Here is a 16420-nt window from a genome sequence, read left to right as displayed (position 1 = left end):
ACATAATATATCTAATCATGACATAATCTAATTCTTTGCTTTTACTGGCATTTCTATTCAGAATGAGTATACAAGTGTTAGAAGTAAATCATGATTATACTCTTTTAAAATGAAAAACAAGAAAGCTGATTTCTCAAGTGAGATTTATTATCTCATCAGACCACACATGCTTAGACCAAAATATCTTTATAGCAAGTCAGGGCCATGCAGGGTGCCAACAAGTAAGTGAGACCGATCATTTCATAACATTTGTATTCACAGAGTGTCACAACTTCATGATAGTCAGGCCCAAGGAACTGGAAACAAAATGTGACATCCATGCAGTTAAAATGGGGAAGCCTACTTCAAATAGTGTTTACCTTCCTGACTTTTGGGAACAGGGGAAGCAATAAGGACATCTGCCACAGAAAAAGAGAAAAGGGTATTCAAGTTACTGACTATTGTTCTATTCCCACTATGACTTCATTTAAAATAGCTAAAAATAATTTGTTAGAATCATGCACTGTCATAGAATATCCCTACATTGTTATAAATTCAAACCTGTGCTCTAGTGTGTGGTCAAAATTAATCAAGGTAAATAAGGTTTGGGGGATAAAATTCAATGAAATAAAATTTCATTAAAAGTATAAGATCCAAAAAACAGTAAAAGTCCCTAAAATATATGATCCTCCTTTGCAATTTCCTTTGGCGTTTCTTGAAATAATTCTGTGGCTAGAATTATTTAATAGTAGCCTATGGATACCTTCAGAGGACAAACTTCCATAAAGCATGGCCTACCTGCAAGGATTGTTTGGGAATCAGCCAGTCAGGAGACTTCACTGAAACGGGAAATAGTCATGTGGTGGTAGTGGACTTTTTTAAGTTGTCACAGATCATGGATATTAGTGCTAGAAGTGGGGGGAGGGCATCACCAAGCACTGCACAGGAACTTCTCATTACCTTTTAAGGGATCCAAGCCTGAGAGTGGTGAGAAGACATTGCCCAAGTATCACAGACCACTGGAGCAGTCCCATTGTCTACTGATACCCCAGTCTGGCACACATGGGTTTTAAAAAAAAATGCATGCAACTGTCTTAGAAATTTTCTCCGAACTGAAAATAAGTCATGAAGAGCTTTCCCACTGGTTTGTTATTTGCAAATCAAAAATATTTATAATAATAATTATTTTTAAAAGCCACTTCTTTTCCTGGTTTTGAAAGTACAAGATTAATTTATGATGGAGAGTGAATTTGTCTTCCAGTGGACTAACTTCTTCTAGAGGCAAATGACATATAGATTGGTTGATTTCTTAAGTGTGATTTTCTTATCATGTTCTGAACCAATTTGTTTTTCTTTTTTTCTTTTTTTTTTGGGGGGGTACTGGGGATTGAACTCAGGTCCTTGCACTTGCAAGGCAGGCCGCCGAACCACTGAGCTAAATCCTTGGCCCCCAATTTGTTTTTCTATAGGACATTATCACAATTGTAGTAAAATCCATAAGGAAGAATAAGTCTATAAAAAAAATCCACATTCCCATGACTTTTGAGGAATAGACTGCAAATAAACTGTCCTGACTCCTTTTAATTTTGTCCTTCTTATCATCTGTTAAGATATGCCCCTTGTGTTATAGAGTTTCAAGTCAATAAATTGGCCTTTAGTTAATGTAATGAATCAATCAATTATAATGAAGAACAAATATTAAATGGATAGAGCCATCAGAAGCAGAAAAAGACTGGACTTGTCAGTGATGAGGGTTCATGAGCATAAGAAGCAGAAATTTGCAGAAGGATGGCTCAGTTACTTCAACACCAGTGGTAAATCGTTGCCAAACTAGAGATACCTACATATTTAACAAAAGTATTAGCCTATATAGAAACATATTCTAAACACATCATGTTTATATAAATGGGAACCTTGACATTTTTCTCATTAATACGATGCTGTCTTTCAGAAGTTGCCAAAATGAAACAGTCTACTATCAGCAAGGCTGCTGGAGAAAACATTTGGTAAACCCCAGCAAATGATACTAATTTAGTGCAAATGAAATATACTTGAAACCAAGTTCTCAGAGAAGAACCCTTCCTAGTAATCTGCGGTAACATCATTTACATGGCTCTTCTGTATTGTGTCATTAGCCATCACTTCTGTTTTTTTCTCATTGGTAGGGCTAGAAAGAAATGTCTTGTTTGTGATCTGAGAACCAGGGAGGGAAGGGTGCCGGGGCACCCTTCTTCTCTGTACTCTAGGATGACAGAATATGAGCCCATGGAGGAACAGTGGGAGCACAGAGTTTTGATACTGCCCCCTGCAGGTAGTGCTGGAAACAGGATTTAGTCACAGTTTAAAATTCTTGCCTTGGAGCCTCAGCCGCATTCTACACTGAAAGGAAGAAAACGGAGTCCCTCTGCTATCATTTCATCTCTTCCTCTAGGAACACAATTTAGCAACCCCCAACCCCCGTGTCTTCCTACACCATCGTCTTGAGTTGTGGCTGTAGTGGCTAACAGAATCCTATTCCTCCCTTGGTCCTTGCTAAGTGACGAGGTTCAGAAACTCTCAATGTTAAAACAATCTGTATTGTTGGTTTATGGATTCGACTTAGTTTGTGGGGGAAAAACTGGAAAATCGTTCAAGCATTTTCCTGCACGCAGTACTGGGCTCTGGTTCTCTTACCATCAGAAAGGGATTCATAATCATAATCATATTCATCTTCTTCATCTTCTTCTTCCTCATTATTGGCAGATGCGGGGTTGGTGCTTCCCCCATTGTAAGCCTGTGCTTGCATGGACGCTAACTGATGAGCCTGTAAAATAGTAATTAAAAGCTTTAAAGTGTGCCAACCTATGGAACTTGCACTTATCACCTTCAAAACTACCACCTAATATTTACCATGGTCATTAAAAGTGGTTACCCTATTTTGATTCACTTGAGAGAGGAAAAAAATCATATTAATTGGAAGTGCAATGGTAATAACCAGTCAAATGTCTCCATCCCTACAGGACGAGCTTAAGAAACCATCATAACAAGCCTGTGTGCAGTGCTCCCCAGGCTCACAGGGAAACCTGCTGAGTGAAACCCGTGTTCTGGAAAACCACACCAGGCCCAGAGAACTGAAGAACTGAAGAAGCGAAACAACAAATTTGGAACAGAAAGTCTCTGATAAGGAACCAATTTTTTTTTCTCAAAATATCTATAGTCCTCTGACTTTGAGAGCAAGGTTAGCATTTCTGTTAACAGAGAGACCAAAAGAATATTTGTTTGTTTAAAAAGTTTTTCAACAGACATTACCTGAACTCTAGATAAAGTTAACAAAACAAGCATAGGAACTTTAAGAAACTTGATATGTACACTGGGGGAGGTAATTTACTGAATAAAAAACAGAAGTGTGTGTGTGTGTGTGTGTGTGTGTATGTGTGTGTATAATATCTATACATGTAAATGTATACATATGTGTATATATAATTATATATAAAGTAAAATTATATGCAATGACACAAAGGGCTAGATATTAAACATTAAAATATCAGGGGTTCCTAATTTTGTTTGTTCTTTTGTTTTTTGAAATGAGGTCAGGCTGGCCATGAACTTACTATGTAACCCAGGCTGACCTAAATTCACAGCAATTCTCCTGCCTCAGCCTCCAGAGAACTGGTATTATAGATGTGCACACCACGCCTGGCTTCTTGATCTGTTTTTATGTCACAATCCTTCTGGCAGTCTGTTGAGGTAGAATCCTTCCTCAGAAGTATGTTTTAAATGCTTACAATTAAACACTGATGTTGAATAGAATTATTAGAGATTTAAAAAATTCATTTTTTAAAAGTAAAAGAATTTATTTGAAGAAAGGGTAAGAGACAGATGACAGACAGCTACTCTGGACTAACTTGAAGCTAAGCATGATGGCAAGTGCCTATGGTTTCTTGGGAGGCTGAGGCAGGAGGACTGCTTGAGGTCAGGAATTCAAGGCTATCCTGGGAAACATAGTGAAACCTTGTCTCAGAACAAAAGAAGGTGAAACAGCCCCATAAATTTGTGGGGCTAGAGACATAGTGGGTGGTACAGAACATGCTTAGCATGTGTGGGATCCTGGGTTCTATCTCCAGCACACACACAGACACCCCCCCCACATTGTGCTATTAGAATATGTGTTTCTTTACTAACATGGTAAAAACATGTAATAGCAGGTCAAGTAATATTTTTGAAAATATAATGAACATACATAATTCTTAGAGATTTTAGCAAAACTGTGAAGCAGTATCTTCCATTTCCACTGGTGATGAAGACACAAGTACTGCCAACATTGTTATAGTTTGTCCCCTACATTTATAATGAGAGACTATGCTAAATTTCAGTTAGAGGTAAGTAAAGATGCAACTTTTTTTGCCATTTACATTTATGGAACCCCTGAGTTTGAACTGTGGATCTTACCAAGGTTAACAGCTCGGTTTTTTTAAAAATGAATTTTACTGGTACATTTTAGGTGTGCAATGTAATGACATTCATCACTGGAAATTTGTACCCTTGTGTAATCGATTTCGGTTCTTATTTTTTTCCTCATTCTCCCGCCCTCCTTTCACCCCTCCACCCCTCCCTATTTAAAGACTGTTTTCATTTTCTCATATTAATGCCATTGGCTTCTTTCCTTTCCCTACCCCTCCAACTTCACCTTTCCCTTATCCCTTTTCTTCCTCTTTCACATTATCTATTATACTTTTTAGTCCTTATTTACACTTTCAGTTTCTCTCACCAGAGAAACTATGTGCTGTTTACACGTGTCCTATTTATTTCATTTAAGAGTATCACCTCAATGTGCCTACATTTAGCTATAAATGTTTCTAGTTTCTCATTCTTTATGGCTGAGTAGTAGACCATTTTAGAAACAAAACAAAACAAAACACATCTTCTTTATCCAGTCTCCTGCTGATGGACAATTGGGTTGCTTTCAAGTTTTAGCTATCACAAACTGTGTAGCTATGAGCATGGGAGCACATATATCACTATGGTATGATTCTTTTAATTCTTTTGGAAAGATATCCAGCAGAGGAGTAGCTGGGTCAAATGGGACCACTAATCCTAGTTCTTTGAGGTATCTGCATACTGATTTCCACAGTGGTTGCACCAGTCTGCACTCCCAGCAGCAGGGGAGCAGGGTTCCTCTTTCCCCACAGCCCCACCAGCATTTGTTATTGGTTGATTTCATGATAGCAGCCATTCTTTCTGGGGTGAGGTGGAATCTGAGTGTTTTCATTTGCATCTCTCAAATGACCAGCAATGTTTTTTTCATGTTTATTCATGTTTATTTGCTATTCTATTTCTATTTCTTTGTCTGAGAAATCTCTGCTCACTTCAGATGCCCATTTTTTAATTGGGTCTTTATATTTGGGAAATCTGATTTTTTAAGTTCTTTATATATTCTAGATAGTAGACCTCTGTCTGAGGAAGAGCTGGAGAAAAATTTTTTCCCACATTGTGGGTTGTCTCTTCACACTGTAGGTGTTTTCTCTTGCTGTGCAGAAGCTTTTTAATAAAGACATCTCACTTGTTGATTCTTTGTGCTAGTTTGCATGTAACTGAAACTGAAGTTTTGTTCATAAAATCTTTTTCTATACCAATGTCTTTAAGAGTTCTACCTAACCTCCCTTCCAGCCATTTAGTGTTTCTGTTTTAATATTTAGATCTTTAATCCATTTCAATTTTAGTTTTGTGCATGGTGAGAGATATAGGTCTTATTTTGTTTTGTTTTTTGGCATTGGGGATTGAACTCGGGAACTTGTGCTTGTGAGGCCGATGGTAGAACCACTGAGCTAAATCCCCGGCCCCATAGGTCTAGTTTTAATCTTTGGCACATTGTAACCCAGTTTTTCCAGCACCATTTATTAAAGAGGCTATCTTTTCTCCAGTGAGGGTGTTTGGCTCCTTTGTCAAAGATGAGGTGGCTGAGTGTGTCTGGAGTTGTTTCTGCATCTAGTCTATTCCACTGGTCTTTAGGTTTGATTCTTTGCCAGTACCATGCTGTTTTGTCACAGTAGCTTTGTAGTATAGTTTCAAGGTGGGGATTGTGCTACCCGGTACCTTGTCCTTATTGCCTAGAATTGCTTTTGCTATTCTATGTCTCTTCTTGTTCCAAATGAATTTTTTTATTTTTCTCAAGGTCTGTGAAGTATGCTGATGGAATTTCAACTGGGAATACATTGAACATATATAGTTTGGAAGTATGGCTATTTTCACTATGTTGGTTCTTCCTACCTAGAAGCAAGGGATGTCTTTCCATTTTCTGATATTGTCTTCAAAGTCTTTTTTTTTCCAGAGTGCTATAGTTTTCAGAGTAGAGGTCTTTGATTTCTTTCATTAGGTTGATTCCTAGGTATTTCAATTTTTTGGAAGCTATTGTGAAATGTTGTTTACCTCATTTCTCTCTTGGGGAATCTGTTGTTCATGTACAGGAAAGCTATTGATTTTTGTGTGTTGACTTTGTATCCAGCTACTTTACTGAATTTGGTTATTAAATCTAGAAGCCTTCTAGTGGAGTTCGTGGGGTCTTCTATATAGAGTATCATGTAATCTTCAAATAATGACAATTTAACTTCATTTCCTATCTGTATTCCTTTTATTTATTTCTCTTGTCTAATTTCTTGGCTAGTGTTTCAAAAACTATATTGAACAGGAGTGGTGATAGTGGACATCCTTGTCTTGTTCCTGATTTTAGTGTGAAGGATTTCATTTTTTGACCATTTAGTGTGATATTATCTGTCAGTTTTTCATAGATGGCTTTTATCAGATTGAGGTAGATACCATCTATTCTAGTTTTTTTGTAGGGTTTTTATCATGAATGCATGCTGGATTTTGTTGAATGCTTTTTCTGCATCTATTGAGATGATCATATGGTGTTTCTCCTTGGCTCTATTAATATAGTGTATTATGTTTATTGATTTGCATATCTTGAACCATCCCTGCCACTCTGGGAGGAATCCCACTTGGTCAGAGTGTATAATCTTCTTGATGATCTTCTGCATTCTATTTGCCAGTATCTTATTAAAGATTTTTGCATCTATGTTCATTAGTGATTTCGGCCTATAGTTTTCTTTTTCGGTTGGGTGTTTCTCTGCTTTGGGGATCAAGGTGATGCTTGCTTTCAGGAATAAAATTGGAAATATTGCTTCCCTTTCAATTTCATTGAAGAGTTTAAACAGTAGTGGCAGTAGTTCCTCTCTAAATGTCTGTAGAATTATCCATCAGTGCCAGGGCTTTTCTTAGTTGGTAAATTTTTAATTATGTTTTCAATTTTATTGACTGATATTGGTTATTTAGAATTTTAGGTCTTTTTTGTTCAACTTTGGTAATTCATATGTAACTAGAAATCTGTCCATTTCTTCTGTGTTTTCCATCCTATTGGCATTTAGGTTGTTGAAGTAGGTATTGATGATCCTCTGGATTTCTGTTGGGTCCATTGTAATTTCACCCTTTTCATTCTTTTGTTTTTTGTTTGTTTTGTTTTGTTTTTTGAGACAGGGTCTCACTATGTAGTTGAGACTGACCTGGAACTCGCTATGTAGCCCAGGCTGGTCTCGAACTCACAGCGATCTTCCTGCCTCAGCCTCCCTAGTGCTGGGATTACAGGCATGAGCCACTATGCCCAGCTCACCCTTTTCATTCTTAATTGCATGAATTTGGGCCTATTTTTGATAAGGTTGGCTAAGGGTTTGTAAATTTTGTTTATTCTTTTAAAGAACCAACTCTTGGCTTCATTGATTTTTTTTTTTTTTGGTATAGTTTTTAGTGTCCATTGCACTGATTTCTGCTCTGATCTTTATAATTTCCTCCCTTATATGAGCTTTGGGTTTGTCCTGCTCTTCTTTTTCTAGAAGCTTGAGATTCAGCATCAAGTTAATTGAGCTCACTTTATTTTCATAATGTAAGTATTCACTGTAATGAATTTGCCTTGTAAGACTGCTTCCACTGTGTCCCATAGATTCTAATATGTTGTATATTGTCATTGTCATTTAATTGTAGAAACTGATTTCTTCTTTAATTTCCTTGTGACCCATTGGTTGTTCAGAAGTGTGTTGTTCAATTTCCATGTGTTTATGAAATTCTTGTGGTTTCTTTTGCTACTGATCTCCAATTTCTTTTCTTTTAAATTTTAAATTGAATTTATTGGTACATTCTAGGTAGACAGTACAGTTACATTCATTACTGGGATCTTGTACCTTTACATGCCAGGTCTTGGTTCTCATTTTTTCCCCTTGTTCCCACCCTCCCTTCACCTTCTCCTCCCCTCCCCACCTTCAAACACTTTAATTCCATTTTTACATTTTCTCATATTTTTTTCCTTTTCCCTTATTCCCCTTTCCCTATCCTTCTCACTGTCCCTATACCTTTGGTCCTTTTCTTCCTGTTTCATATTGCTAATTGTTCTGTTAGGATCTTGAGTACTATTTTAGTTTTTCACACCAGAGAAACTATTCAGAATTTGCATTTGTGTGACTTATTTATTTCACTTAGGAGTATATTCTCAAAATGTACCCATTTACCTATGAATGAATCTACTTTCTCATTCTTTATGGCTGAGTAGTATTCCATTTTATAGAAATATATATATAGAAATATATAGAAATATCCAGTTTCCAACTGATGGGCAGATGGGCTGTTTCCAAGTTTTAGCTATTAAAAAGTGTGCCGCTATAAACATTGGTGCATATATATCACTGTGGTATGATTCTTTTAATTCTTTTGGAAAGATACCCAATAGATGGATGGCTAGGTCAAATGGAACCTCTGATCCTAGTTCTTTAAGGTATCTCCATATTGACTTCCATAGTGGTTGCACCAGTCTGCACTCCCACCAACAGTGGAGAAGGGTTCCCTTCTCCCCACAACCGTGCCAACATTTGTTGTGTGATTTCTTGATAGCAGCCATTCTTTGTGGAGTGAGGTGAAATCTCAGTGTTGTTTTCATCTGCATTTCTCGAAAGACCAGTGATGTGGAGCATTTTTTCATATATTTACTTGATGCTTTTATTTCTTTGTCTGAGAAATGTCTGTTCATTTCAGATGCCCATTTTAGAATTGGGTTTTTTTATTGATTTTTTTTTTTTTTTTTGGTACCTGGGATCGAACTCAGGTCTTTGCGCTTGCAAGGCAGGCGGTGGAACCACTGAGCTAAATCCCCAGCCCACTAATCTCCAATTTCATTGCACAATGATCTGAAAACATACAGGGGATCACTTCAATTCCTTTGCACTTACTGAAACATGTTCTATGAGCAAGTATGTTGTCTGTTTTGGAGAATGACCCATGTGCAGCTGAAAAGAATGCGTATTCTGATTTTGTAGGGTGGAATACTCTGTAAACATCTGTTAAATTCATATGTTCAAGAGTTTGATCAAGTTCTAGTAATTCATTTTTTTTAGTCTAGTTACTCTATTTGTGACAGTGGGGTACTGAGGTCCCCCAGTACTATTGTATTAGTGCTTCTTTGATTTTTCATGTCTCTTAGTATTTATTTTATATAGTTGAGTGCACAAGTGTTTGGTGCATATATATTTATGATTGTCATCTCTTCTTCTTGGATTGTTCCCTTTACAAAGATGTAGTGTCCTTCTTTGTCTCTCTTAATTATTGTTCATTTGAAATTGTATTTTATCTGCAAATAGGACATCTACTCCTTCTTTTCTTTGGGTTCCTGTTGCATGGAGTATTGTTTTCCTTCTTATGTCTTTCAGTCTATGAGTTTCTTTTTGAATTAAGCATGTTTCTTGTATATAGCATATTGTTGGATCTTGCTTCTTGATCTATTCTTCCAGTATATTTCTTTTGATCAGTAAATTGAGACTATTAACACTGATGGTTATAACTGATATGTATTGGCTTATCCTTATCATGACTTTTTCTTTTTGTTGGATTTTTCCCCTTTGTATTTAATTTCTTGTCATGCTTGATGGATTCATTCTACTGGGATTCATGGGGTTGTGAGCCTCACTCTCTTTTTCTAGGATATTGTTTAAAATTTTTTGGAGTGCTGGTTTGGTATTCATGACATTCCTAAGATGCTCTTTGTCATGCAATTATCTTATTTCTCCATCAAGTTTGAAAGATAGTTTTGCAGTGTACATCAGTCTGGATTGGACATTGTTTTCCTTTAGAGCTTGAAATACTTAAGGCTCTTTTTGCCTTTGTGTAGAGAAGTCTGCTGTGATTATGATGGGCTTTCCTTTGTATGTGAATTGTTTCTTTTCTCTAAATGGTTGTAGAATTTTGTTCTTCTGTTGGTTTTCTGGAATCTTAACTATTATATGCCTATGTGTAGATTTTTTTGATCAAGGCTAGTTGGAGTCCTATATGCCTCATTTATTTGTATGTCAAGTTCATTTCCCCTACTTGGGAAGTTTTCTGCCATTACTTCTGTGAACAGTTTTTATGTCATCTGCACTCCTGTTTCTTCACTGACTCCAATCAATCTTATGTTATTCTTCTTTGCATTGTCTAGCAGCTGCTGGATTGATTTCTCATGGTCCCTTACTATTTTAAAGAAATTTTTCTTTTCCTTGTCACCAATTGCAATCCTATCTTCTATATCTGAAATTCTGTCCTCACATTGGCTTGTTCTGCTGTGTAAACTTTGAATGGAGTTTTTAATCTACTGGAAATCTGTTCGCATCTGTTTTATGGATTCCATTTGTTTCCTATGTTGGGATTCCACTGTGTTTATCAGCTCCTCTATTTTTTAAATCTGTGTCTGCTCTAGATTTATTAGTCATGTCTTGCATTATGGGCACAGTCTCTGTTGTTATCGTAGAAATTATTTCTGATTTCATTTTTTTCCAGATCCTCTTCCATTGCCAGTTCAGAGAGTCCAGGTGATTGAGTATCAGCTTGTTCCATCTTTTTTCCCTTTGGAGTTGAGTTAGATGATCTTGGAAGGCTGGTTTTGAGAGTTGTTTACGTGTGTTTTCATTTCAACAGATGCAGCCTGCTGTGCCTTTGCTGAGGCAACTTTTTGCTCACCCAGTGGTCTCAGCAAGCCATGGAGCAGCTTTTTTCCCACTGCTCACCAGTACACCAATTCCTGGGTTAGGAATGGTTGCCTTCTGGATTCCTGAGCTGACCTGTTGTCTGAGTGAGCTTCTGGCTTGGGCCTATGCACAATTGTGGTGGTATCCAGGCTGGCCTCTGGCTAGGGCCCCCTTATGTAGCTGAAGAACTCTTATAATACAGTTTCTGTTTGGCATACACACACACACACACACACACACACACACACACACATATATGGTTTTTTGTTTGTTTCAATAGTGGTGCTGGGAATCTAACCCAGGACCTTCTGCCAGGCAAGTGTTCTACCACTGAGCTCCATCCCCAGTCCTCTGTGTGTTTTAAAATATTTATCTATTCCCTAAATTTTTGAAATGTAATTATATTACCTTTATTATAAAAACATATATATAAGAAAATGCAAATTAGTCTGTTTTTATATCCAGATAAAATGTCTTAAAATGCAGTTCATTCCAGGTAACTAGACATTGTCTAGGCTGAGATTTCTCAAAGTAGATTATTATGAAGCTCTGTGTGTTAATAGCTTATATGGAAAACTAACAGTTCAGTAAACACAAACACAGTGAAAGTCTGGCCACGGTAGCTTAACCAAATTGACACACATTCCCACTAAGGGCTTCACAGAGCCTTCATTTAATATTGTATAGGACACTGATTCTTCAAAGATTTTAGTACAGCATTTCTCAAGCTCATTTAAGCAGGGGATTTTTCTCCTTTTCTCATTCTCATAAGATTAATGCTGTCCTTGGCCCAGGTGAGCAACAAAAACCAAGTGTGTGTCACTTACACTTGAGAAATGCCTTAAGTCACAGCAATCAAGGTAAGGCCAAGTGCTAACAGTGATGGTGCCAAGACCCTGACCAACAACTCTCTTGCAGAACTATGTGGAAGAAAGAAAGCATTCAGTAGTCATGGACAGCAATGTTAGAATGTAGTACACCAATGCCCCTGAAACATGAAAATGTTTCCACTAGGTAATATGCATGGGAGAAGCGGACACATAATCCAGCCAAGAGGTAATACTCCTACTTATTCTGAGGTAAAGAGGGCCATGCTCTTATATAAAAGCAACCTAGATATGGGTCCAGAGGTTGGAGTCAGAGCTCAGATAAGAAAACGGATCATGTGGGGCTAGGCAGGAGCTGTGTCCTACTCTTCTCTGTTCTCCTGGAATCTGGCACAAACCTCAGGATCAAGTGCGAATTCTGACTCTACAGGAGTGGGGTTCAGGAGAACATGGTCAGGCTCCTAGAGAATTCTGTGGGGTATGGGTAGAAGGTCTCAGGAAGATCCTCAGCACAAGCCAAAGGAAGATGTAGGGCTTCAGAAATTCCACCTGGAGCCAACCCAGCCTTGCTGGCAAGGAGTTCTTTGCACAAAAATAACTCAGGCCTTCTAAGTGGATGTTAGGCCTGAGCACATTGGAGCAGATTAGAGCACCAGGTCCAGATCCACAACCTGCCAGACAACTGAAAGAAAAGATTTGCAGGTGTGACTGGAAACCGCTGCCTAAACTCCTTGGAAAACCATGATGGGGGGCTGTAAGTGGTTTTAGAAAACTAGGAATGTGATAACATTGGCTCATCTTTATAAAACATGGAAGAGGTAACTCGTGGAAATTATACTGTGGACAATATCAAGGTGATATCTGACAAAATTTCAGAATAATGAGTAGGTTCATTAAAACTTATCAAATAAAAAGGGGATTAGAAAGAGTGTGCAGTGGGCTTAGCTAGAAGAAGACTTTCACATGCAACCCTTTAGCCACTTTGAAGAATATAGCATTTATCAATCTTCTGGGATGGTAAGAATTATTTTCACTAAATAGATTGCCAGACCTTTCCTCTGGAAATTATGATTTAGTCCATTAGACTTCAGAGTTAAGAACGATTCTAAAAATGCCACAGTGATTCATATCACCACATCCTGACTTCCTGTGTCACCTTGGCACAGGCCTTTCCTGGAGACCTGGGCCTGAGTCCTGGCTCTGACACTATAAGAATGTCACCAAATGGCCAGGGCTCAGTTTTCTACTTATAAAGAAGCTGAAACACACTCTGAAGAAAAGTAGAGAAGAGAGCTCCAGACAGGAGCAATAATCACCCTGACTCTACAGGGGCTCTTTCAAAAGGCCACAGGACTCTCCATGAGGCTCTTGTCTGCAGAGTACTTGGGATGAAGAGAATTCAGAAGCTAATTGGTGCAGGACAGAAACAAATGAAAAAAAAATTGGGGATTCCAATAAGACACTCAAATTGGAGAGAACAAATTTAATAGTGATATATATGAGGCTTTAATATATAAAGCTTAAAATTTATTGTAACCTCAAAATGTGGGAAGACCAGGCAATAATAGTCAATATAAAAAATGTTTTTTTTTTGTTTTCTACACTAAAAACAAAATTCTTTTGTGGGCATCAAAGAATTTAAAATCAAGTATAGTGTGAGGTTGCATTAACTGCAGTTTAAAGTTCAAATTAAGGAGGTGACAATCTCACTGTTCTTGTGTTGCCACTCGATTAGTACTGACTTAGTTCTGGAGGTTACATTTTAAGAGTGATACAATAAATGTTGGTGGGGTTGTGAGGAGAAAGGAATCCTTCTCCATTGTTGGTGGGAGTGCAGACTGGTGCAACCACTGTGGAAATCAATATGGAGATACCTCAAAGAACTAGGATTAGAGGTTCCATTTGACCCAGCCATCCATCTGTTGGATATCTTTCCAAAAGAATTAAAAGAATTATACCACAGTGATATATGCACACCCATGTTTATAGCAGCACAGTTTGTAATAGCTAAAACTTGGAAACAGCCCACATGCCCATCAGTTGGAAACTGGATAAAGAAAATGTGGTTTTTCTATAAAATGGAATACTCCTCAGCCATAAAGAATGAGAAAATAGATTCATTCATAGGTAAATGGGTACACTTTGAGGATATACTCTTAAGTGAAATAAATAAGTCACACATGTGTAAATACCAAATAGTTTCTCTGGTGTGAAAAACTAAAATAGTACTTAAGATCCTAACGGGTTAATTAGCAATGTGAAACAAGAAGAAAAGGACTAAAGATGTAGGGACAGTGAGAAGGGTAGGGGAAGGGGAATAAGGGAAAGGGAAAAAATATGAGAAAATGTAAAAATGGAATTAAAGTCTTTTTAGGTGGGGAGGGGAAGAGGGGGTGAAGGGAGGGCAGGGACAAGGGGAAAAATGAGAACCAAGACCTGTCATGTGAAGGTACAAGATCGTAGTAATGAATGTAACTATACTGTCTACCTAGAATTTACCAATAAATTAAAAAAAAATCCACAAATTTAAGAATATCCAAAATGTTCTTTTAAAATATGTCATCAGGCTCTGTTTTGCATTAGTCATTGATTAGAGTAATGGGTTTCATTGTGATATTTTCATACATGCGCATAACATATCTTGACCAAAATATATTTTAAAATTTTTATCTTTTTTAGTACATGTTTATAGTTAGTAATGATTACAATCATTTTGGGGAGTTAGTACACGCACATAATACATCTTAATTCTTTTTATGCCTCCATCATCTCTCGGTCCCCTTCCTATTTATAAAAGTTCTATTTCCCTGCTTTCTATTATCTTTTATTTTGCCTTTTCATTTATTTATACTTTAGGTTTCTCATATAAGAGAAGCCATGAGATATTTAAGCTTGTGTGTCTGATTTTTTTCACTTAACATTATGATGGAGGCAAATATTCTTAATGGAAAGTGAAAAGTCTTAGCAACCACATCTGATGAGGAACAGTTGACACAGCAAGAATGTTTAGCTTGCAAAACAGAAAAGCTGGTGGGGAAACTCATGACGGTTTTCTAAATACAAAATTACTCTGTATGGCTATGGAGGGGAGGCCCTCTTTCTAATTTTTAAGAGATAGGGGTCTTACTATGTTTCCGAGGCTGGTCCTAAATTCCTGGGCTCAAATGATCCTCATGCCTCAGCCTCCCGAGTTGCTGGGATTACAGGTGAATGCCACAATATCCAGAAGGTGCAACAATTTTGTGTGTGTATAATGCTAGGGATGGAACCTGGGGCTTCGTGCAGGTTAGGCAAGAGCTTTACCACTGAGCTACACCTTCAGCCATAAATCTTTAGAAACTCAGAACTGTTCTCACACTCTACTCCCTCTTTACTACCCCTGTCTCTCAAGTATCTAGCTGGCTCCATGCTTTGATGTTTCTTGCTTGGACCTAGAAGGCAGTTAATTACACAGTTCCTGGTCTAGGATTGCATGTGAACTTCAGCTGGGGAATGTATACTTCCAGAGTACTCCAAGACTTCTAAGGATACACAGTTTCAGACTTTTCATTAGTAGAGCACATATTTGCAGTACATAATGTTTACATTCTTTGTGTGGAGTTGGTACATGTATATAATGCATTTTAATTCCCTTTTTCATTCTTTGCAGGATCTCTTGATCCCCAGTGACACTTCCATGCCCATATTTATAGTAGCATAATTCACAACAGCTAAATCTTCAAAGCAGGCTATATGTCTATCAACAAATGAACGGGTAAAGTAATGTGGTATTTACACACAATGGAGTACTACTCTGCTGTAGAGAAAGGTAAAATTGAATCATTTGTAGGAAAACTGAGGTACCGTGAGATCATAACGTTAAGTGAAATAAATCAAACACAGAAGCTTAAATACTGCATGGTTTCTTTTATATGAGCTTTAGAACTTTTTTTTTTTGGTACTGGGGATTGAACACCGGACCTTGTACTTACGAAGCAGGCACAGTGCTGCTGAGCTAAATCCCCAGCCCTGAGTTTTAGATATTTTTAAAGGAGCTGTTTTGTGGACCTTCAACCTCCACATATATGTACCCTTTTAAAAATAGCTCTACCCGAAACAAGCTAATACCAGCTTTACAAAAAACAGGCGTGACCCTCACCCATCAACAATTTCAGTGACATCTGAGGCAAGGCAAAGGGACATAAGGATGTAACACTCCTGAGAGAAAGTCTCAGTGGGCTAGAGAAGCTAGTGGGAATTGGGAGCCCTGTTTCATCTGAGCAATAAACACATTCAAGGCTCCACAACTCTCTCTCCCTCTTCCCTTTTGTTCTCCTTTTTGCTTTCCTTCCATTTTAGAATTTAAATTCAAAATCAAGGGCCAGAGATTCAGCTGAGTGGTGCTGCTGCCTGCTTCATAAGCACAAGGTTCCAAGTTTGATCCCTGGCACAAATAAATAAAATAAAATAAAATAAAAATCAAGATGATCAAAATAGAGATGATAAGGCTGGGGATTTAGCTCAGTGGTTCCATTGCCTGCCTCACAAGCACAAGGTTCAGAGTTTGACCCAAGGTACCAAAAAAAAAAAAAAAAAAAAAAAAAAAAAAAAAAAAAAGAAAAA

At 37.6% G+C, this 16420-nt stretch overlaps 1 protein-coding gene across 1 annotated transcript in view; it reads right to left on the bottom strand.

The window, feature by feature from the left end:
- The window catches only part of Plce1 (phospholipase C epsilon 1), a 226551-nt gene that overhangs the window by 35031 nt on the left and 175100 nt on the right, over nucleotides 1-16420 (bottom strand). The window contains 1 exon segment of the mRNA XM_033766342.1: nucleotides 2653-2782. Coding sequence (XP_033622233.1) covers nucleotides 2653-2782 — 130 coding nt within the window.

Source organism: Fukomys damarensis, unplaced genomic scaffold (genome assembly GCF_012274545.1).
Source record: "Fukomys damarensis isolate Sample0158 unplaced genomic scaffold, DMR_v1.0_HiC HiC_scaffold_20, whole genome shotgun sequence".
In the NCBI taxonomy this organism is placed as follows: domain Eukaryota; kingdom Metazoa; phylum Chordata; class Mammalia; order Rodentia; family Bathyergidae; genus Fukomys; species Fukomys damarensis.
The sequence above is the reverse complement of the archived record's forward strand: the minus strand, read 5'-3'. Positions and strand labels throughout refer to the sequence as shown.